At 37.6% G+C, this 25,508-nt stretch overlaps 1 protein-coding gene across 3 annotated transcripts in view; it reads left to right on the top strand.

The window, feature by feature from the left end:
- The window catches only part of NCAM2 (neural cell adhesion molecule 2), a 200,807-nt gene that overhangs the window by 157,556 nt on the left and 17,743 nt on the right, over window positions 1-25,508 (top strand). Inside the window, exons 13-16 of one of the 3 annotated variants that reach the window (XM_035116299.3) lie at window positions 2,051-2,170; window positions 3,800-3,921; window positions 7,392-7,572; window positions 23,071-23,330. In XM_035116299.3, coding sequence (XP_034972190.2) covers window positions 2,051-2,170; window positions 3,800-3,921; window positions 7,392-7,572; window positions 23,071-23,189 — 542 coding nt within the window. In that variant the 3' untranslated portion in view covers window positions 23,190-23,330. Of the gene's footprint in view, window positions 1-2,050; window positions 2,171-3,799; window positions 3,922-7,391; window positions 7,573-23,067; window positions 23,331-25,508 lie in introns of those variants that run through there. The other 2 variants (XM_088667980.1, XM_035116298.3) reach the window with 2 other exon arrangements.

Below are 25,508 nucleotides of genomic sequence, written 5' to 3'. Positions count from 1 at the left end.
TTATTTAAATAAACAAATAACTGAATATTCTTTTTTTGTTGTTGAAAATTACAGAACATAGAGATATATCACAGCTTCTATAGTCTACATATAGTAGGGGTATTTACAATGAGAGTCTTCATAGCGATCCATAGTTAAAAGTAGTTAGCAAATGTGTTCTCTTTTTTGCTTTGCAAAATATGGCAACCCTATTTTGCAGCTTGATTGGATATGTGGATCTTGCAAGGAATGATACAGAACTTTGTGTTACTGCAGTAGGGTATGCAGTAGAACCATGGGATACCTTTCCAGTTGCTGTTTCTTCATGGGGAAGGTGGCTGTTCCCATTACTTAATGTAAGGTAGAAAGATTTCTCCTCCTCATTCTCCTCCACTTCTTCCCTATTTTTCACATCCTTCTTTTCTAATTTTAAATGTTGCTTTGCTTGACTTTTAAATGGGGTAGAAGTTGAATGTGAAATCTGGATAATAAGGCTTGCATAACCAGATTCAGTAAAGAGGCGCCATGGTTTGACATGCACTTCAGTTGCTACTGAGCTTAGCTGTAGGGACATGGAAAGGTAGCTAGATAAGGCAACCAAAAATCCTAAAGGAAATTTGCTTCTTAAATTCCAGACAGATCAGAGTTTCACCTTCATACAGAAGGACCTCTTACTGTCATCCTGGTGAGGAGCAGCAATTGTGGTTTAGCATGGCCATGGCTGGCCCAGTCTGATCTTCTGGTCCCTCCGTGGCCAGGGGAGGACATCACTTCCTCCTTTACTGGCCATGCTGGCTGCTTGGGGAGCAGACCTGAGGGGCAACTTTCTCTTAGGTCTGCACTCTGGATATAAAGCCAGCTGTGCCCAGGAGTCACCACTTAGACCACTTCATCCCAATTTACAACCACTTCATCCCAATTTAAAACATTGTTGCTTCATTTCAGAGTAACTAAATGTTTGTTGTTGTTTTTTGAGAGGGAAATGTGAAGAGTTGGAGGGCAAATGAAGCTCCTATTATTTGTTGTTGCAACCTCCTAAGGTTTCAAATTGATTTAAAAGAAAGTATAATGCAATACTTAATTAGCATATATGTCTTAACCTTTAGCATACAAATTGTTTATTATGGAAGTGCAACTTGGCATTTCAGCTATTTTGTGACATTTATAATGTAATTCTTGACTCACAATTTATGAATTGAGTTGTTATTTGAGTATTGCAAACTGAGGTAATTGGGTTAGTGAGACAGTTCCTGCATGAAAATTAATAGTGTCTTTAAAGAAAGGGAAGGGGAGAAAAGCTGGCATGCTTCAAAAATTATTTTTGCTTGCTAGATAGAAGAACTACACATCCATACACAATTTAGTTGAAGTGTTTGTGTTTTTTAAATAAAACACACACACACAACAATCAGACAATAATATTATTTTATTTCCCTCAAATACTTGATAAAGCTTTCACCCTATCAAAAGTATTCTGTAAAAAGACACACCTCACATATTAGAAATTACCAGACCCTTGTTTTGTGCTGAAAATTGTTGTCATCTCCCCCTCCCTTGTGCTATCTATTAAACATTATAATTTATACTTTTATTCTGTAGATTAAAATAAATTTCTATGTTGGATTCAGGCTTGCAGTTTTCCAGGACAACCACACTCTCCTTCAATATCCAACAATGACTGAGATAGTGCCAAGGGATTATTGTTTTAACATGTGCTCATGGGATATTTATGTTTCCTTAGATGTGTTGAGTTCCCTCATCCTGCAATATACTTGTGATCACAAATCTAGAGGAACATAGATAGTATCATGCTCACTGTTACGTATTTTTATAATTTGGTCACTAATAACACCAAAGCTGATTGCACTATCATAGCAGCATTCTTGTGTGAAGCAGAAAACAAATTTGCCTATTGGCAAAGAACTTAATATTCCCGCTTAAATATAAAAATATATTTGCCTCAGTATAAAATTTGTAAAATGGTTTTGAAGTAACTGAAGCAGCAATGTTACAAAATGCTATATCCTATTTCATGTGTGTGTTTCTAAGCAAAGTCTTTCTTCTTTTTTAGCAACCGTTATTCTCAGCAACCTGGAACCTAATACAACATATGAAATGAAGGTTGCTGCTGTAAATGGAAAAGGGCAAGGAGAATATAGCAAAATTGAGATATTTCAAACATTGCCAGTTCGTAAGTAATCTCCTTACTCTTTAATGGATTATATTTGTTGAAAAATCAAGTTTAGGTGATACTTTGGATGCTTATTTGCTGCCCATTCTGCCCATTTCCTTCTTCTGCTGCCCAGAAGAACTTGCAGAAAACAACACTTCCCCCTTCTGTGTTGGCCAACCCACCAAGATGTTCCATGCTTCCCCTTCCTCCAAACATCTGTTTTTAAAGGGAGACTTTTCTTTCCTGTGGGTCATCACACCCACTGCTATCCCTGGAAACCTCCTTTTCCCCAGACTCCAAGGATCTTCTTTTGATGTGTTGATGACTGGTCATCAGCATCATTGTACTGTACTCCATAACTAATTCCCCCAGGTGATATCCTGGATTGGGGGGGGGGGAGCTAAGCCTGCCATTTAGCTCACCTTAATTCTCAGCACACTGATTAAACCCCAGCACCCAGGAATTTAGAGGGTATTGGGCACCCAGAAACTGGTAACAGTATATTAAATGTGTTTTACATCCCTGATGTGAACCATCTGTGAGTTATGTTTTGCTATATTCTGTGCTGACCTTCTGGTGCACTGGGATACATAGCAGGAAAACAGTTTCATTCTGGGATACACATAAAGTAAACAAGACTCTCTATACCACTGCTTCCAAATATACACAATATATCCATTACAGGTACATACTATTCATGTAACTAATGGGTATCTGCTGAAACCTAAGTTCTCTAAAGACTTTCCCAAGCTGTGGGAAAGTAATATTCCATAAATAAAATGAAATTCAATTACCTTTTTTATTGCAGCATACCAGTGAGGAGAGCAATTTTTATTAATCATTTCCTTTACCTATGAACATATGGGAATTTCTAATCTGCTCACATAGTTCAGATAGGGGACCATGGGGAGTGGGGCACAAATGCTTCTGGTTGGGAACACATGAGAGAACAAAAGGAACAGCAACATGGTTTCCTAATTTACATCCCTCCTCTCAAGGCGTTAAGAGTACAATTGGCTTTGCTGTGCAACAGCTTGTATAAGCAAGCTGTCCCTTTTTTCCACTGCTTCAATTTCCTCAACCTGTCCTGCAACAGAAAATATATGGTTGCTTTCTAGTCTGTGTTTGTGTAATAAATTGCATAAACAGAGTTTGGTAACTCACAGGCCAGAGATTTTAGAAGGAGAGCATCATGTGATTTGCTGTATGGTGCATAGTTATTGTTAATGTAGCCATAGCCATGAGTCAGCCAGGAGTGGGGAGACAGATCCTGCACTGGTTTACCTCTCTACACATGGGATTTTACCCATGTAAGATTCAGGAATGGATTGTACCCTGGGTGGTCTTTTTGTAACCCAGTCAGTCTTTGGAAAGATATGTTATTAAAGTTATATTTTTCAATAGAAATATAACACAATGTTTGCATTAATTGTAAATACTTCCTCATATGAAATTACTGTTTCAGTGATATCTGTAAGTGGTGCTTAAGACCAGCTCCCCAATAAAATTGTGCGGTTTTCTTCATTTGATTGAGATCAACTCACATCTGTTAAATAACATGAGAGCAACCTAAAAATACATATATAAATAAAATAAAACAATTATACCATAGAATGATTGCATATCTCTTTTCCTCTTGTATTTTAGGTGAGCCAAGCCCTCCAGCTATTCATGGACAACCAGGCAGTGGGAAAAGCTTTAAACTTAGCATAACAAAGCAAGATGATGGAGGAGCACCTATTTTGGAATATATTGTAAAATACAGAAGTGTAAGTGTTTTATTAATCTCAATAATATGCTTATGTTATGATTTTTCTTTTGATCTTTTAAAATAAAGCACACAAAATCTTTCCCCAGACTGTGTTTGTGCTAAAGTTGCCACAAGGTTCTTTTTTTATTCTTGTTGCAGCAAATTTATAAAACATCCCCTCTGGAATATGTTTTGACAGTATCTACAAGCAAGAAACTCAGACTTCCATTGCAGATTTCACATTGGGGCAGTTACTAGTGTATTGAAAGGATGTATCTGCTGCAATCCTATGCACACTTTAAAACACACACACATTTTTTATTGGTTGTTAAACAAATACAAATACAACAACCATTAAACATTTATCCAGTAGTCCACCTTATGGTGTTTGTTTTATCCATTGACTCTAGACATAAACTTACACATATAACATATCACTTAGCATACTCTCTCCACTGAGAATATTGAGTTGTTGGTCTAGCAAGGTCTGGATTTGGGTCATTAAAATAGTTAAAGTAATGGGTCCACGTTCCTTGGAAGGTGTCTCTTTTCTTGATGTCTTGAATTACCTTCCTGTGTCTAGTGAGAGACTCCCACAGACATTCCCACATTGCTGTATGCAATACATTCTTTTCCCATATGTTCAGGTGTATTTCAGTCTGGTTCTTCCATTGTTGAGCTATCACTACCGGTAAGTGTGCTGCAGGCAGTAAGAAGCCCACTAGTTCTCTGTGGTGCATGGTGGAGTATAACTCTATGTCCAAACAGAATAGGGCTAAGGCAGGATTTGGAGAAATGGGTTGGCTTGAAATTGCAGATATAATGGAAAATACTCAATTCCAAAAGTTTTAAACATGGGGGAATTTCCATAAAACATGAATAAATGAACTAAGATGGAGGATATCTTGTAGGCCACGTTGTCCAACCCTTGCTTGATGGTGTTTTCCTGTGCGTATTCATATGATTTTATTTAATAATGTATTTTCCAACTTACATTAATTGCTCTTGGAAGCTAATTGTGATGCTAGTTTCTCATTAAAAATGGGCTTTTTTACAGTGAAAAGTGTGTTTTAATTGTGGTTGACCTTGATTGACATTCTTTCCTTTGTCCTAATAAATTCATGTGAATTTCTTTCTTCAGATACATATGTTATATAAGGGTGGATTAATCTGTAATTTTCTGTTTCTCTCAGTTTCCAATCTTAAATTCAGTGTTCCACATTTCTGCAGGAAGTTGTGATTTATTCATTTATAAAAAAACCTTCATGAAAAGTTGTGAATTTGTCTTAATATACAAATTTTTGTATGCAGTTTCAATGGATATGCACATTTTTGTGCAGCTTTCCCTATTATGATGAATTTTTGTATCTTAAATTTTCTATTATATGCACTTCACTTTATCCAATACATGTGCTTTGTATACATTATTTGGTTGGAGGTAAAGGTAAAGGACCCCAGTCAAAGGTGACTGTGGGGTGGAGCGCTTATCTCGCTTCAGGCCAAGGGAGCCAGCGTTGTCCACAGTTAGCCTTCTGGGTCATGTGGCTAGCATGACTAAGCCACTTCTGGTGCAATGGAACACCGTGATAGAAGCCAGAATGCACGGAAACACCATTTATCTTTCTGCCACAGTAGTACCTATTTAACTACTTGCATTGATTTGCTTTCAAACTGCTAGGTTGGCAGAAGCTGGGACAGAGCAACAGGAGCTCACCCCATTGCACGGATTCAAACTGCTGACCTTCTGATCAGCAAGCCCAAGAGGCTCAGTGGTTTAGACCACAGCACCACCCACTTCCTAGGACAGGCATGACAAAACTTGGCCTTCCAGCTGTTTTGGGACTACAGTTCCCATCATCCCTGACCAATGGTCCTTTTAGCTGGGGATGATGGGAGCTGTAGTCCCAAAACAGCTGGAGGGCCAAATTTGGCCATGCCTGTCCTAGGACAAACGCCGGCTCCCTCGGCCTGAAGCGAGATGAGCGCTGCACCCCATAGTTGCCTATGACTGGACTTAACTGCCAGGGGTCTTTTATCTTTACTTATTTGGTTGGAGAACATCACAAAATTCAGGGAAGTCCAGGTTTTGAAAGATAGCTGTGTTTTGGTTCACATACTTGTTTGTGAAGTGTGATTAAGGTAATTTTTCATTGATATGGGTGCAAAATCAATTCCCCCCCATCCCTCATAGATATAAGTAAGTGTGGGCAAGTATAAGACTTCTCTTCTCACTGCTACCTCTGCTACCTATAGGCAACTAGATCAAGAAAAGGCTTAACTGCCTTTTATGAAGCAGAGGCCCTGAGGAGCTCCAATCTGCTTCTGTTTTCTGACTTTACATTTATAGCTGTTTCCCAGATCTCATATATCTATCCATCTCCACCCAGCATAGCTGTTTAAATGAATGGAGTCAGAATTGTTTTGCTTTATGCTCCTAAAAATCTAAAAGCTATATAATACAAGTAGCAAATAATATTCTTTCATCCAATATAGTGCTACTTTAGAAAGAAGCCATTGCTTTAAATGCTTTGTTGAGAGTAATGCTGTGCCATAGTGGTGGATTACTACAGAAGAAATAACTGTTACTACTTTCCCCAAACCTTTCTGTACTTTATATTTCTCAGAGTGTTGTACCAGTGAACTCTAGATAATAGGGATGGGCAAGAATTTGTTTGTTTAATTATTACATTCATTTTTGTTACTAAAACCTCATATGTTTTGCTATTCATTAGTTCTTCTCATTATTATTTCATTTGTTTCCAAATGTTTTCATTGGAAGACCAGTGACTATTATACTATCTGTATCTTCTGCTTTTTCCATCTATTTGGAATGAAACAAGAAATTAGACTTGTCAAATTTCAGACAGATATGAGAAAGGGTTCCTGTTTTGTAGGCAGAACTGGTTTTGTACAAGGAGAAAGAGGAACTTCTGTGCATGGATTGAAAGGCTTGGAGATGCAGACCAAAAGGTTGCCCAAGATAGTGTGAAATTCCCCCCAATCCCTTTTCCTGCTAGGGCTGCTGCTTCTCCCCCCCCAACTTCCAAGTAAGGTAGCCCCCCAGAAAAGGAGACTTCCCAGGGCTATACCAGGAGCATGCAGTATGGAGGGGCAGTGCTGAGCCCTCCCAACAGCAAAGTTATTGCAGAGTTGCTGCCACTTACAGAAGGTGCAGGGTAGCACTGAGGTCCCAGCTGTGTGGGTACATCCAATCCAAAACTCTTACAAGTACATCCACAGAGCCTAGCCAAACCCTATGTAACTCCCACACTGTCTCAGCAAGTGGCAACAACTCTATTGTCTGAAAGGGAACAGCATAACACCACTTCTCCATACCAGTGGTTCCTGGTCAGTTGTTTTTATATGCTTAATAGGAAAGTACAGGCATATATTAGATGACTGATTTTGTAGTTTGGGGCTTGCTTTCAACTGTACTCAGTTTAAGGACTAAATTCATCACAATTTAAACTGTTCTTTGCATTTTTACAGAAAGATAAGGAAGACCAATGGGAAGTGAAAAAGTTTCAAGGTAATAAAGACCAAATTATTCTAGAACCGTTGCAGTGGACAATGGTCTATGAAGTGCAAATTACTGCTACCAACAGACTGGGATATTCAGAACCAGCTGTGTATGAATTCATCATGCCACCAAAGCCCAATATAATTACAGGTAAGTTAATTCTAACATACTACTAACAGTTACTTCTGCTCTTATTTTAACGTTAGTGGAGAATTGGTTTTCTATATTTTCTAAACATCTTCAACATTTCAGGCCCTGCCAGATATACCATTTGTAGCATTATAACTGGTGGGGCTTTAATCTTTATTTTTCTACATGCTTCCACATGGCAGCATTATTTCATCACTATTCCAAAGCACTGCAGTCATCAAACCACTTTTTCTTCTTCAGCAAAATTTCTGACATTTGTGAAAGATCCAGAATTATTCTGCAATCTTTTCATTGTGTGGAAGGTGTTTTGTGCAGTTCCATGCATTCTGGGTGCTGTTCATGGTGTGTGATTTAAGTCAATTTAGCTTTGCACTTCTTTAACCTCCTTGGCCTTTTTTGATAGAAGGTTGTCCATAGCTAAGACCAAAAACTCAGAGAGTTCCTGCTGCCTAATCTCCCTCACAAACAGAATTCCAGCATATTAGGTGTGACTGCAAGAGGTCTGTCAGTACCCTGTCTCATAACTCTTACACTGGTTTCAGGCACAAGGGAAAGGAAGGGGTCTGATTACAGGCACAGGGTCTTTCTCAATCTGAACACATCCCACCATTGGTATGGACAGTGGGGAAAGAAGCAATCAGCCTCCAAAAAAGCAGCAACATGTGACAGCTAGTGTGGGCGATCCACTACAATTTTGCTGCCCAAATCATCAGAACAAAGAACAGTTATAGCACTACAAATGGAATATCTCAAATGGCACACAGTTACTTATTACTGATATGAATATTTCCTTATTACTAGCAGAATCACCAGCTATAAGGTTTACAATATTCTGTTGCATTTTATGCACTGACATATGCTGACAGGTAGCTATTTCAAAAGAAATCATTTACCATATCTCTGCAATTTTACGGTCTACAGTTTGGTAGTTACATCCACCTAGCAGTAATTGGTTTTGTTGCAGTAGCACTTAGTAGAAGTCTCTGCATGGTACTGCATGGAGTATCAAACAACAGACTCCTGGAGGGTGACATTAAAGGAGGGGGTTGCTAGCAGCTTGTTGCCTGGGATGTTAAAGTCTGGTGGAATTGCAATGCCTCCCTTGGATCATAGTGTAGAAAAGAGCATGCTAGGCCTTTTTGAAAGCATGTTAGTCAGGTAACATCTGTCCCACTTGTATAGCATATGATGCTGGTCATTCTGCAAGTGTCATGGCACAGGTTTCCATACCAGAAGAGGTGAACTTGTGGCCATCCAGATGTTGTTGGATTACCATCATGTCTAAACACAGGGCTGATGAGAGTTTGGTGTCTGACAAAATCCAAGAACCCACAGCTTCTCTATGACTGTTTGGTATCAGGTTGTCCAATAGTTACCAATAGGTACTTTAATTAGAAATCTGAAGAATACTAATGGTGCCTTGTTTGCCTGACTTCTGACTTGAGTGTTCAGTTCCCTGTGAAATTTTGTCAAAAGTTTCTTTCAGCTATAGTCCACTAGATCATTCCTCTGTGGCTATTAGTTAGAATACAATCACATTTTCACGAACTATTCAAATGAATTTTCAAACTTGCAAGGAATTATAAAAATTGTAATTCTAGTAATGATGTGAAATTCAGATTTCAAAATCTTGCTGGGTAGGGCCTGGAAACAGACCAGATGAGAGATTGTGTCTTTCCTGATCTCCATTCTAACCTTAAAAGGGTGGTGGTGACCTCTGTTGTCTCCCACCACTGATCATGCCTTGCCAAACCCCAGTGTTCCTGTAGCCTTGTTGTGGATTTGTTTACCCCATACATGGTTTCAGTCTGCTTATTTCTTCATGTGCACCTGCTCTCTTGTCCCTAGTGCATAATAAAAAGCAAATAAAATTTATTCAGAATCACAAAAGAAATTGTGCAAGATCCGAAACCTTGCAGAAAATAAATTACAAGCCTAAATGAGATAGCTGTCTGTGATTAATAGATTATTTCTACAGAATCATTTTTTTAAAAAAAAATCATTAAAATAAAAGTTGAAAGGGAAGGAGCAAGACAATGGGTGGGAAGATGGACATTTGCCATGATTGGATAATCATCCAGGACTTTGTAAACAATGTTTTAATAAAGCCATGCATAAATGATCTGGCTACACTCTCATCCCTACACTGTTCCCATTATCTAGCAGTGTGAACTTTTTGGCTTGCGTTAATCCAGCGTTCCATTTTACACCTGAACTATGGAACTATGCCTGAGCTAACGAAGCAGGAAAATAAGTCTGGGTATCATTATTGCTTATGAAGCCTTAATCAAGCATTCAAACGTGGTCATTGTGACACATTTGGTATCAAATGTAACTCCATTGAGAAGGCTTTCTGCCATCCTCAATTACTTTCTAGGTCTCACAATTGGATCAATATCAGTTTGGTATCCAGAGCAAATTGGTAGGAAACTAAAACTAATATTATTGGGTGATTTGAAGGTAGAAGTTGATCACTTGATCAACCATCTTCATCAAGATGATTGCTATCTTAGGAATCTACATTAATTATTTTTAGATAAAATTGAAAGCTTCTAGACATATCTCAGATCTCTCTAGAGTTTAACTGATGTACAATAATTCTCAACATGTTAAGACTCTTTCAGTGAATCAATTTCTTTAAAATGTTTTAAGTGGTTGTGTTTATCAGCAAGGCAGAATTTATTTGTTGATGTTTGGGATGAATAGCTGCTGTTTCCAGTCACAACCTTTCAGCTTACATAGCAGTATTTTCTTGACTATGGACTTAAGCCAATTATTTCATGGAAACGCACCCATCAGTCATTGCATTTAGGACTGTTTTCAGATCCCACAAATATTATGACCTTTTATGTCCCTGACTGGAATGTCTTGCATACCCTTTCAAACAAAGTGCCGTCACGTGTGCTAAAGAATCTTCACTCTTCCTGACCAAACCTATTTTGTCATAGGCAGAGATGATAGATAATCTATTTAATGTGATCATGTCGTGCTATATACTTGCAAAAAAAAATGTCAGTGTTCATCAAGTTAAACCATTCCTTTATATTTTCATTAATTACTCACAGTGACAGCCTTATGAACTGGAGGTTGAATAAACACAACACTGATATATTCTTTTCTGCAATCCCCCATTGGAAATGTGTGAAACACTTCTGTTTAGTTTTGCAACTAGAGTTTCTTTCTGGCTTCATAGTTTTCTGTAATGGTAAGGGGGATTCAGTACCTAATTTCAAGATATTCTAGGGTACAAGCCTCTTACAAAATTGCTACCTGCTTCCGAGTCTCATCACTATAGAAAAGAGCTTTCAGTTCACTCATATAGATTTACTTAAAGAATAAAATTAAATTTAAAATAGAAACATGTTAGATCTGAAGTACTCTCTGAGACTTGATGTGAGTAGTCTGATTGATCTCGCTGCAACAGGAAATTCACCTGGCATATGCACTTCTATTATGCACTTGCACTTCTCCCAAGGCTAAAATATGAAAGTAAAAACAGGTTTGAAATATCACTCTGGTGGCCCCTAGCAAAATTTAAGGCTCAAAATGTTTTGCAACACTGTGGGAATGGGTAGGGGAGAGATGGCTGTATAGAACTCTCTATAGCATCAGTGAAAACTGTGCAGGAAATAAGATGAATAAAATCTATCTTCGTTTGTTGGCACAGAAACAGAGGAAACAGATAATATGTATGGTGCTTGTTAATTATTACATGTTCACCCCACCTTTCATCCAACAAGTGCAGGGTGGTGTACATGCCCTGCAAGGGGACCAACGTGAATAAAATATGGGGGGCAGGTAAGCCCCACCCCACATAATTGATCAAAATACAGAGCACACACACACACCATATGAATGGCAATGCCCATCAACTTGGTGGAGGGGCTCAAATACTTTAGGGGGCCCTGAAGCAACCCCAGACCCTAGGAGTTGGCTCCTATGATGCCCTCCCCATTTTATCCTCAATACACACGTTTAGATAGATTAGAATGAGGGGGTGATTGTCCTAAGGCTACACACGAATGTAGTGCCTTATCAGGGATATAATTAAGGCTGCAACAAACTTTTTCCAACAGTAACAGAGGGAGGAAAAGTTCAAATTCCTGCACAGTACTTTATCCCATGAATGATATAAATATTCACTGCTTAAGGTAGTTTGAAGAATTTAAGCTGAAGAAAAGACCCAATTCAATATCAATTATTTATTATAATCCAATACATGAAAACTGTTTTAAGAGCTGTCTTAATTTTTGACACTGTTCTCTATAATGGTGCTCCTTAATTATACACCTTCAAATGTAACACTAATGTCTCAACAAATGAAACTGATCTGTAGAAAATGTAACTTGGAAAAAGAGACATTACACATACTTTTGTAAACCAAGAAACCTTTAATAAAAACATTAAACACACACACACACACACACACACACACACACACAAACACACCTTTAGGTCCCAGGCAAAAACATTTCTCTTCAACCACCTTATATCTTTTAAAATGTGTTTGTGGGAGGGGGCGGGGAGAGGCGGGTTATAGTTTCATTCTTGTTTTTATTATATATTTTGTGTTTTTATCTTGTATTGTTATGCTATGAACCGCACTGAGATCTATGGATGAAAGGCAGTGTATAAATTTAATAAATAAATGAATTCACCTTTTAAAAAAACAAACTATCATAGAAACAAACCAACTTTAAATCCTTCAAATCAAGACAGAGAAACCAGTAGGAGAACACTTCAATCTCCCAGGACATTCTATACAAGATCTCAAAGTAGCTGTCTTACTACAAAAGAATTTCAGAAATAGACTGGAAAGAGAAGTTGCTGAATTGCAACTTATTACCAACCTTAAAACCATGGAGAGACCTGGTCAGAATAGAGACATTGGATTCTTATCTCATTATACATGATAAAGCTATCTTTAGCCATCTCACCCCTTGCCTTTTCCTGCAAGACCAATTGCAGTCGTTAACAGTCGTTAACAGTCGTCAGCAGGTTTACCACTCCTATCAGCCAATCACCCCTTCCCACCACCCTTCTGAGTAATACCCCTCCCCACCCTCTGACTATACTGGTGACTTCTGTTTCAGTGTAATTGAAGAAGTGTGCATGCACACGAAAGCTCATACCAATGACAAACTTAGTTGGTCTCTAAGGTGCTACTGGAATGATTTCATTATACCCCTTGCTTTTCCCCCTGTAAGACCAATTGCAGTCGTTAACAGTAGTCAGCAGGTTTACCACACCTAACAGCCAATCACTCATTCCGACCATCCTTCTGAGTAATACCCTTCCCCACCCTCTCAGTATATATAAGGGTCTGGTGATTTCTGTTTCAGTGTATCTGAAGAATTTTTTTTGGTATGTTTCAAATCATTTGTTATGGAGCAGGCTTGTTTCAATAAACCATATTTAGTTTGCCACATTTTAGGTTTGGGATGCAACACTAAGATAATGTAAAACAGATGCAAAAGCTTCCAAACTCCTCAAGACCCCACCAGGGGAAGGGAGTAAATCAGAATGCTCATTATCTGAAATCTCAGTTATCTGAACACAAAGAATGATACCAAAACTTCATTGCAGCAGCAGCGGATTCAGGTATCTGAACAGTCGAAGTTTGCCCACTTCCTTACTTTTTTTGTCTTTTGCCAAGGAGGGATATCGGACAAGTCATGGTTTATAAATCTTGCCATAAGAAATAATGGAAATTGTTATGCAATTTGTTATGCAAACATTCGCCTAACAAACAATTTCCTGGGGATGTACTGCTAGACCTGTGTGTACATGAGTTCATTGCTTACTGTAGCTCATCCTCATAATGCTAAACCACTGTTTAATATTAATGTGTAAATGCAGCCAATGTGTCACAAGAGAAGCTTTCTCATGAGCAAGGCTTGATTCTTTAAAAGACTCTCAAGATATGCAGAATGACAAAAAGCAGTAAAGGCACACACCAAAATGCTAAATTCACCTGAAAGTATAATTAATTCACTATTCAGGATGGAAGAGCCAATGAGCCCCCCTGTTAATTCAATTACTATTTACCTGAACTGAAAATATATAACTGAATTGATAGAAAGTGTGCTTGCCGTTACTGAGTTAACTTTTGTAGCAGATTTCCTCTCCACCAAAGGGATTGAACTGAACAAGAGGAAGGTTGAGGGTACTGAACTGTTGCCATTGCTTTAGTCAAACAAATAAGGACAGCATTTTCTGGGAAAGTTAAATTATTGGGTGTAATATGCATATAATTTACCACAAAAGCAGCACTTTTGAGAATATATGATCCAAAAATCTATTTTGACAATGACTGACATATGAATATGAAACTGGAAGTGCAGAAGCAAAGGGAATACCATTATGTCCTCTCATCAACCAAAGAAACAAAGACCAATGAGATGCTGCTCCTTCTCTCTCCTAGGAAGAACATCACAACAAGTGAAATATCATCTTGTGTCTAGCTATCAGAAGAGCGCTGGCCTCTGCTTTAGCCTAAGGAACAAGGGTTCCTGGGTTTTTGTTTTAATTTATGTAGCCTGTTATAAGCCACTTTTTGAAACCTGATTAAGAGATGGTGTGCAAATCTTCTAAATAAATATGACTGCTGCACAAACAAGATACACAGAAATCAACAAATAGTTGCTGGGAATCTTATTTTGTTACTATATCTGTGCAAACTGCCCAGAATTAAACTCCTTATACCACATATTAGGATTCAACAAATGATAAAAATGCAAAAGTAGAGTTGAATGTTGCACCTACATGACTAGTAAATGTATATTTTAGATGTTATTTCTGGAAATTTAAACTCTATATTGAAAGCTGGTAAGATCTCTGAACATGAACTGCAGGCCCATGCAGGATTAGCTGTATCACTCCCTGTAGCATACAAAACAATAAACAGGAAATCAAAGTGGAAATGGAAAAAAGGATTGTTCATTGAGAATTCTAGAGGAAGTAGTCATATGAGAAAGCTAGATAATAAATGTAGCTGTGATCTCTGGGTAGGAGACTACAGAAATTGCAGATGGAATAATCTTGGAAGGTGCTTGATTGCAAGAGCAGGCACCAAATTCTCACCCAATGCCACAAAGGAAGGGATGGCTTGACTTGAAATTCCAAGATGCACTTAATAATTACATTTATTGTACCCCAATATATCTATCCACTACATGCCACAGGCATCTCCTCAGTGATGGCTGTGTTGTAGTTAACATTCTCAAAATATGGCATACAAAATAAAGTCAGTAATAATTGGCCTCAGTTTCCCAGTGCTGAATTTAAACTGTTTAACTGCAGTACAAGTTGCCCACATATCCTAGTACTGTGTGTAATTGAAAGATCCATACAGTGAAATAATTGATGAAGAAAGTATATGTTGCATGGAGATTTGTTTAAAGCATTGCTGACCTATGTACACCCCTGGAATGTGACTCAGTGCAGTAGCAAATGGGATGAAGGATGGTGCCAAACAATTAATGACACCCTACTGAAAACTCATGGCAATGTCGCCTTAAAGAACGTGAAAGAAAGAGAAGCAAAAATGTTCATTTAACAAATAGACCCAGGAATATCTTTTGCTGAAATCAAGTGATACTGTCTGCTTCAGAGATAAAACTTCAAAGTAAACAGGGCCAAAGATGAACACTCCAGCATTTGGTGCATCTGCAGACTGGATCAACAAGATCTACAGTTATTTGCTAGAACATTTTTTATGGCTGAACAGATGATGCTCATTTGGAATTTCCTGAGCCAGCTGGTCTTTCCATATTACAAAAATAGCTGCACTAGCAACGTAGTGAGTTGCACACATTCCATGAAGGGACTGACACACTGATGACTCACAGATAAAACACTTATAGACCATCAAAGAGTAAATGGGAATTAGGGAAGTGAGTGGTACAGACTCACTCTAGTGATGTACTACTGACATCTCCTCTGTAGTTACAGTAATTCTTTCTTAAAAGAGTTACATTATTTCTCAAGTTTACACAGCCTTGTGCCAGGTAAATAGGAATTACAAAATGAATCTTCACTGGAAACTGAAAGTAGCTGAGGCAGCTAAAATCACGCAACCTCTTTTGTGATCACCCCAGAAATGACTTCAGGATTTAGAGGTGTTCTCAAAACAACTCAGCTCACTGTCTTCCAGAACAAAACAGTTAATTGCCCAGTAGATTCATGTCCAAAGGAAAGAAAGCCAGATTTTGATGGCATGAAGGGGGAATCAAACTCTGCTGGGCATTTTAGCTCTAAACTGTTAGAACAAATGACAATGGGTTCTATGCTCCTTTCTGTTCTAGATTTATCTTGGCAAGATAAGGAAGTGTTTTTTCCTTGCCCTAGCAGAGCACAAGACATCAAAGATGGAGCCCATTCTGGAGATTCTGGACCAAATTATGTTAGTCTTTTGTATTCTATCTGCCATGTTTTAGGGGGAAAGTTGATGTACAAAGGGCAATTTAAAGTGGATACTTTCACGAAGAGAAATTCCAATAAATATAACAGTCATAATTCCAAAGTGTAATGGAGCATGATAATATGATCCTCTACATCTCAATTTTATTATTTTTTCATCAAGATATGGGATTCTACTTGTATTGGCACATTCCAGTGGACCATATTCCAGATCTGTGCAATTCTACTGTGTGAACTATACCTCAAACATTATTCCCAGGATGTCTGAGCAAAGATTGACTGCAGCCTTGTGAAAAGCAGCCTTTCAGACTTTTTACTCCTGAAAACACTTACGACCTTGCCTAGGTCATCAGTTGTAGGAATGAACATGGGTAAAAATGCACATATCTGTAACTGTCAGCACATGTCCACTAGGTCAAAACCCATCAGTGAAAAAGGGACCCCAGCCTGCTTAGAGCTTTAGAATCTGTGACTTGTATATGTGTGGTTCTATGTGTGTGACTGCATAGAGGACTTGATCAATGAACAACAATTTGGAGTAAGTGCAACCTTTTTTTAGCCTTTCCTGCACTTGTGAAAATAGTTGCTGGGAATGTTATACCCAGGGGCAGATCGTTTTCTACAGCAAGCAAAATGTAAATCTGTTTCATCATTGTCATCGTCATCATCATCAGTGTCGGCTACGTTACCCAAATTGAAATTAAATTATGATATTTTTCCAACTTCAGCACTTTCTGAACACTAAATAACTGATATGGGGGGGGGCACGGTAAGAGAACACATTACTTTGTATTACTGCCCTAAGTAATTTACCTTTACATAATTAAAGTTATTATGGCATTGTTCTCAAATGTGGGCTGAAGTAGCTATAAGACATCCCAATCCTGAAGAATGAATTTGCCCAACAACAAGTGGACCTGCATTTTATGCACTTCTTTTCTGCAATATAGAAGCATCATAAAATGCTTGTAACTATGAACTTCCCAAATGTTTTAAAGTGTAATTTTAGTATTTAAACAAATTATGCATATATTATATACTTGGTTCAATTTCATTTATCATAAGTTATGGTAAAATGATGATAACTGTTCCTCTGTATTTTGCATTAAACCCTATATATCAATATATTTCTAGTGTGCTTACATAGTAGCTTTCCCCTACACTGGGTGATTTCTCCTCTCCTGTTTTGCTTTTCCTTCTAATGTCTTTCATTTAAAAAGAAAAAAGAAAAATTGTTTAAGTAACTTGCACAAAATAACTTCTAGGCAGTCCCTATTTTCAGATGCCTGGCATAGAATCAAAGAATTATAGTTGGAAGTGGAAATCTAACCTTTATTTTAAAAACCTCCAGTGAATTAGAGTACACAACTTCCCAATAGAGTCCACTGTTGAACAGTTTTTACTACCAGAAAGTTCTTCCTAATGTTCAGGCAGAAACTCATCACATATAATTTGAATCTATGGGTCCAGGTCCTACCTCTGGAGAAATGGAAAACAAGATATTCCCCTAGTTTTAAGTACATAGTCTAAGATCCAAAGAATAGATATGTTCTCTACATCATTGGGTAGAATGTTTGTGATACAATGAGGATTCAATATAGATTCAGTAAAAATATTGTTATTAATAATTAAATTTGTATACTGCCCTTCATCTGATGATCACAACGTGGTTCACAACACAAACATATGAAATGAGAACAGAATAATACATAATAAAACATAACTGATAATCAAAACAAACCAACAATGCCTTCCCCACATTTAAAAGGTCATAGAATATTAATCAGCCAAAGGCCTGTTTGAAGAGAAAAGTTTTTGCCTGGCACCAAAAGATATATTATAAAGGTGCCAGTTGAGCCTCCCTGGGAGAACATTCTACAAATGGGGAGCTACCACAAAAGAGGCCTGTCCCAAGGTTGCCAAAGGTTTTTGAGCTTTTTTGAGGTTTTGTTTTGTTTTTTTGGCCAACAGAAGCTAGGCTATCCTTGTCCAGGTAAGGGTGCAGCTGGGCCACTGGCCAAACCTAACAGAAGCTAAACCATGCCTTCAAGAGACAGCTGTGGATCCAGAAGTAATCTAGAGATAAGAGTGAACAGGGGATTAGCATCTGATACTCTGATACTGGGCGACTGAGAAGCTGTCAGCTCCTGGGAACCTGAACAAGGACGGGCAACTTATGAGTAGAGGAATCAACATTTTGCCCAAAAGCTGTGTAAGAGCCCTGATGGGCATGAGCCTGAAAAGCCTCCCTTTTTCTAATGATCTCTAAGGCAGTTATAATTTATGACTGAGAAATATTTCTGTCTGCCGGTGGAAATTTAATTTGGCATGTGAGCTACTTTCTGGCTTTAAGAAAAGTTGATCAAGGGCTTAAGGCAGGGGAAAAATGCTCTAATTGTTTGAACCAATAAAGTTTTAAAAGGTCAAGGGAGTTCTGATGCTGATCATGTTTATTTTATTATTTTTAATTCTCTGTTTTCTTGATGAAAGTGTTGCCTTGAAATCGATAGTAAGTTTGCCACTTCATACCTCCTCCATTGGAAAGGAATGTGTTTTGATAAGAGATAGTGCCGTTAAGCTCTTAAGGTGAAGATGGCATGAGACTGAGTTGTTAATAAGATCCAGAACATTCAGTTTCGCAAATACATTGTTGGACATTCCATTGACTGTTGGCATCCTTCAGGAAATGTTTGATGAGCAAATAAAAGTGATTAGAGCTAAGATTGATGAAATGGTGAATGAAAGCAGACCAGAGAAGGATGAAATGGAAAGAAGAATTGAATATGACACAGAGACTTCAGAGAACAAAATGGATAAAGGATTGCCAGAAAAGGAAGGTGAAATTGTAGAGGTGGAGGCAGTGGATGGTGAAACAGAAGAAGCCCTTCACACAGGAGTTTAGAGAAATGAAACAGCCAAATGCTGGAGTTCTGATCTTGGAGTAGAATGAAGTGTAAACAGAAGAGTAATTTTTAAAAATCAAGATGCAGAACCATGGCAAAATCAACAGGAAATGGAAGAAACTGAACTGGGTGTGAATTGATGAATACATAATAAGTAAAGAACTATGGGATATAATTTTAATATATGATCGCAGCAGAAAGAGTATTATGTGGACAAATATGGAAAGAGTTATTACTGTTTTATATGGAGGAATGGTAGTTATTGGAGAAAAAGTTGATACATTTGATTGGCTAAAAACCTTTGTAGACGTTTATTAAAAACAAGAATTAGAGAACCACTGTTGAACTTTTTGTGTGAAAAGGAAAATGAATTATTTTGAGACATTTGGGTCAGAAGATTGAGGGGGGATTACCTAACAGAAAGTAGATCAGTTGGATGTCATTCTAGAATGTTTGTTTTGAATTATTTATTTTATGTAACTGACAGACAGAAAATCAAATTTTCTTTCTATTTTTCTTCCTTTTTCATTTTATTCCATTCTTTTTTTGCTTTCCTTTGGTGTTTTCTCTTTCTCTCTCTGTTTTTGTTTTTATTGAGATTAGTTTCTTTTATTTTGTTGCATTATGAAAAAGCTTTAATAGTTTTTTTTTTCTTTTTAAGGAGTATTTTTCAAGAAACTACAGGTTACATATCAATTGTGGCTAACATGTAGTACTCATCTTCAAACACCAATAGTAACATGCACACAGCTTCAGTCATGTTACTGTTCTTTGCACAGCTCAGCTGAATTGTAGAAGCAATTGGAGCTGTGATCCAGTACAGATGAATGATAAACTCTAGCCATTTTTTGCCAGCATAGGCACATTGAGATAACTGTAAGATGAAGAGCTGTGAAAAAGAGATACCCAAGTGAGGAAGTCTGAGTGTAAACTTTGGTGAGCCAAACTTTGGTGAGCCAAAGAAAACAGGTTATAAGGGCTGTGTGTGTAATGTGTATATGGGATACTGTGATTAGAACCTGCCAAGCAGAACCTGAGTAAGGAACCATTGTGGGTCTCTGAGTCCACCCTTTAGGGTTCTATGGGAAAGAAATATTGACAATCAGCTCTGCTTCTTCCTCTCTGTCCCATTACCGCTAAGCACGTTACAGCATCCTCAGTGAGTAGTTACATTGCCACACTAGTATGCTCTGTAAGAACTATAAGTGGGTAAATTATATGGTTCCTTTTAGGGATGGGTTTGGAGAATTCAGTTCACATTTGAATGTGAATTTATCAAACACCCAGTTTCTGAAATACTATGGGAATGGAGACACAACTATTCTTTGAAATTTGCCCTTACCTGACTTTTTCAACTCAGTTCTCCAACTAATCAAAAATGAATTTGTTAGGAACAATTGTGCATAAAAACGAATATATTAGTGAGGATTACATACAAAATGGATTATATTAGGATAAATTCACTGCATAAACATGCACTGCAAAGAAAAATGTGTTTATTAGGAGAAAATCACACAAATCTGACACTATTTTGTGATATTTTTCTTGACCTAATAAAATTATTGCCCTACTACGGAGTGTGTAATTTTTCTTATGGACCATCACTGCTATCTTTACTTTTTGTGCTCCATTTCTTCTCATTTCTCAGATGTGGCATCTACAGAAACAGAGATCTGATCAATGCTGTTGGGTTGTGCAATGTTGCTCCTTCTGCTGTCATCCGAGAGATGTCTAGGAAGTGCCTTTGCTCAACCAGCTGAGAGATCCTAGAGATCTAGAGTTAGGAGTAAGCAGTGAGGTGGCTAAGTTTGCAGCTGACACTAAATTGTTCAGGGTTGTCAAAAACAAAAAAAAGAGAATTTGAATAACTCCAAAAGGACCTCTCCAAAGTGAGTGAATGAGCAGTAAAATTGCAAATGCTATGCAATGTAAACAAGTGTAAAGTGGTACATGTTTGACCCAAAAAAATTTAATTTAACATACACACTCAAGGGATCTGAACTGGAAGTGACAGAGCAGGAGTGAAACCTGGGAGTCATAGTAGATAGCTAGTCAAGCTATGGAACTCTTTTCCCCAGGAGGCAGTGATGGTGAGCAACTTGGATGTCTTTAAAAGATGATTAGGCAAATTCATGGAGGAGAGGGCTATCCATGGCTACCAGCTATAATGGCTATGCTCTGCCTCCACAGTTGGAGGCAGCGATGCTTCCAAAGACCAGTTGCTGGAAACCCCAAGTGCTCATGTTCTGCTCGCTGGTTTGCCACAGGCATCTGGTTGGCACTGTGATAACAGGATGCTAGACTGGATGGGCAACTGGCCTGATCTAGCAGACTATTATTATGTTCTTAACCTCACTTCTCCAAGCCCTTCTTGGAGAGATGCACTGTTTGTATCACAGCAGCTTCCTATATTTCTTTCTACTCTAATGGAAGAAAAAAAGTAGTTGGGGGAAGTAGTATAGGCCAGGCTAAGTGCAACATGCCTGCTGGGAATTGCATACTTCTTCTGAGCAGAATGTCACCCTCCCCAGCATTAAAATGGGCTGATGCCTCAGAAGCTTATGTGCTGATCCAGAGGCATCTGAAGTAATTTTCCAATGGAATGTGAGAAGGCTAAGGTGAAACATAGCTATTGGCCAGAAAGCGCAGCGGAAAGTCAGAAACCCAACATGTATTACTTAGAAATCTTACATTTAAATTCCTGTAGGATAGAGGCATACAAAATTCTATTAGTTGCATTTGCTATATATGATTACAATGATAGGAGTCTTGGCTCCATTGGATCTCCCTTGGAGAAGGAGGTATGAAATCAGAGGCTTCCTCTATGTTGTTGTGAAATAGTTCACAGCCAGTTTCTCTCCAGCACTGGGGCACTAATGTCAAAAATGGTGATGGGAACATATATGTTTGAGCATGAATCCAGAACTAATATATCCTCCCATTCACCCACCATTTCTGCTCCTCAGTGATTTGTAGGGCACAGGAAGAGAACGTTCATCCTCCATTTGTTCTTCCCCAGTTCTTCTCTTTGTCAAAGACTGGAGGTGTCAAATACACTTAGGCTGCAATCATAACCCTACATACTTGGGAATAAGCTTCATTTGATTCAATAAGTGTTATTTCTGAGTAGACATGGCTAGAACTGAGGTACTTCATTGGGAGGAAGATGGATTACATCCATCTAATTCATAATCAGGATAGACCCACTGAAATTAATGGACTTGAGTTGCATATGGCCATAGATTTCTGTGGCCCTGCGCTGAACCTGAATAACATTTTTTATTTCCTAGTGCAACTTATTTCTTACATAACATGAATGGATGAATGGTATTTTGCTATTACCAATCAGATAAGGCCATTCATGTGATAGAGCTTTGGGTTTCATACATGCCACCACCACCCATATACATTGCATGAGGAACTTGCACAGGGTAGCAATATATGCCAAACTGATTTATAGCTCAGCCACTTCAATAGAACTTCTACCAACACTTTAAAAGATGAAAAATGCATAGCCACTCAGTACTTCCAAAGTATCGGAACAGAAAGAACTGTATCTAACTAGTATTCACTGCAGATCAGCTGAAGGCAACATAATGACTCATAATGCTATTGCCTGCACCTTGGCAGGGTATTAAATGTTGGTGAATGGGAGGCCATTTTGATCCATTGCAATCTTGCTCCTTGCCAAATATATCAGATTTTGACTGGGTTCAGATGCATCTGAATAGTACACTGATCAGCAATATTGTGATAACATGGCATCTTGGCTTGTCTAATAATATAGCTAGAAGGACTAAAATGGGATTAGCAATGGTGTGGTTCTACCTGAATTCATATTTGTTGTCCTAGGGCTCTTATGGTGCACTTTTACTGAAAGTATATTCAGTATCTTAACCTGGTAATTCCTCCTACTTCAAATGATATTGGATTCACGTTTTTTTTAAAAAAGGGCCCTTCATTTACCTACATTTTCAACATTTTAAAGTAATTAGTTTAAGTAAATGTCTTTGACATTGTATAAATATTGCATTAATTATTTTTTCTCTTTTTTCTTTCTCACTATCACTGTTTCCTTTTAATTTCCTTCTTTCACATTTTATAATATTTTTGTTCATTTTTGTCAATTTTTTTCTTACACTTCTGATTTTTATATCAATCTTCATCAAAGCAGATACCTGCTGCGAAGCCCGTAAAGGTGGAAATGGATGCCAGTCACGGCAGCTGAATGCTGCTGGTTTTGTTTTCCTTATAGTCATAAGTCTATTGTGCACGTTTTCATATTGGTGGTGAACCATGCAGAACATTGTACGAGGTTTTTCTTTCTTTCTGTGAACTTCCTATTTAAGGGGAAATAACAGACCTGGAAACTATTGGACTTTCTGGAGCTCATTTAAAACATTTGTTATATTGCATCAACATGAAAGCAACTGAAGAAACTATGCATGAATGAATGTTACTTACGAGTGGCTTTTTTCATTGGGGAAACCCTAAGAATGTTTTCACAAGTGATGCTTAAATCATCTTTTCTGTTTCATGCATATGCAATTTGAATGTAGAATCTTCATGGTATAGAAGTAGATTCAGTTCAAAATGATAGGTTCTTAGCATCACTTGTGGAAACAGTTTCAATCTTATGGCAAACACACAACATGATTAGCTACTTGTAGCATGGTTTGGAGTAAAATGTTGCCATTCTGTCTCAATTATGTTTCTTTGCCAAACAACAGCAACAACCACAAGCATAGTTATTCATTGAGCCATGGGTTGACCTGTAGTTCAATTTTATCACATGACTTCAATAGTCTATTAGAATACTTTGGTTTCATATATGCCACTATGCATATTGCTGTGCCTTTATTAAGATGTATTTATATGCTCTTTGTTATTTCTTATGACATTGTTTATTTCTGTTTTTAAAGCAAAGTGTTGAAGTTCAGCCCTTTCTAAAGGACTATTAAATATAGTTGGGACCTCTTAAATACCCCAAAGAGTTTTGCTGTCCCTACCTGTGCTTTTCCATTCACTATGCTGTCAGGGAGAGCCTGTTTATACATCCCTCTACAATGTTATTTCTGACATTAAAGTCAATGGGGAAACCTGCAGAAGCATATTGGAATGCATGCAGAACTTCAGGCCAGAGTGTTTTTGCCTAATATATATTTTAACATAGTTTAGATTTATATATATATATACTGTATATTCAAAAACAAACAAGCAGCCATTTCGTACCTCTGTAGGGTTTGTAACTTCCCCAGGCAATCCTTTTCTATTTTTCCTTCCTATCACAATTCTTCAGACGACTAAAACCTCTCTCAAGACTGAGAGTAAAATATACTATTTATTGTAGGTAAAATGCAGCCATTCCTGCCTTAACTAATACTTCTTTACAAAAAATAGTAATCATTCCCATATGAGACAGTTACACCAAATGTTGTTACTTTTCAGTACATCCACCAGATTAGATATTGGTGATAATTCTATTAACACAGTAATAGGCAATATTTTATATCACTGGCCTTATTAGTATGTAAATTATTGGAATGACAGGGATTAATTTATAGGGAAAGGTCTTTCTTTTTATCTATTAAGGGTAAAACATATTCTTTCATATAAATACATATAAATGTTCAGCTAATATAAAGGATTAACACATTAAAGCATATATCTAGAAATACATATTGAAGTAAAGATCACAGATAAATAATTATAATACCTGATGATTTTAAACTACCATATAACAAACCTCTAATAAATCTCTATGTGAAATTTAAAATCTAACTTTAAATAATAACCCAAAGGCCACAGCTCTTATTGTATAGTTTCTGTAGTTATGTCACTCAACAGCATCAGAACTGAGATATCAATATGCCTCATTTCACCTGTGTCACATCTGTTCCTATGGAGGAGGAAATTATTACCCTTGGAAGAGCACCACTTTTCCCATGTGGATCCAGCACTCTGGAAATTACTTCCCATTTTATTATGTGGCAATTATGGTATGCTGTGCTCTCATTTACCTAAAAAAGGTATAAAGCAAGATTTGCACCTCCTCCCCACCAAATGAACTTCTTTCTCTAAAACAGTGTGAAAAACACATTTTCAGACTCTGCAATATTTTTCATATATGGAAATCAACAGGGAACAGAATTGCATTCGTCAGCTTTCATATCTTCACTTCTTAAAGCTATCAGTAAATTCATGCTTGCTTAGAACTTTCCATCTCTGAAATGTTACTTTATGAAATTTGGATGACATCTGGAAGCAGCTAGTAGACTGTTCTGAAGATACGGTTCTCCCTTCTATTTTAACCTTACTGTATATCAGTTATTATTTCCAAACCTCTAATACGTTAAGGATTAAATTGTTCCATTTCTTGCCATGATGCTTCCTGATAAATCCTTCAACTGACAAGCATAAAAATAATCAGCAACATGCAGTAATGCCAGCCTACCCCCCTTAAGGCAACAATGTAGGATGTATCTCTTGTTTAGCCTCATTAAAGTATTTATTTTAGTTTGCCATTTCATCAATGTATTGGGATAATTAAATAATTGACATTGCCTGAAATTGATAATTTTTGGAAGTACTGCCCAAGATAAACCACATCCC

Source organism: Zootoca vivipara, chromosome 4 (genome assembly GCF_965207765.1).
Source record: "Zootoca vivipara chromosome 4, rZooViv2.hap1.1, whole genome shotgun sequence".
In the NCBI taxonomy this organism is placed as follows: Eukaryota; Metazoa; Chordata; class Lepidosauria; order Squamata; family Lacertidae; genus Zootoca; species Zootoca vivipara.
This window is presented reverse-complemented; position numbering and strand designations above follow the sequence as displayed.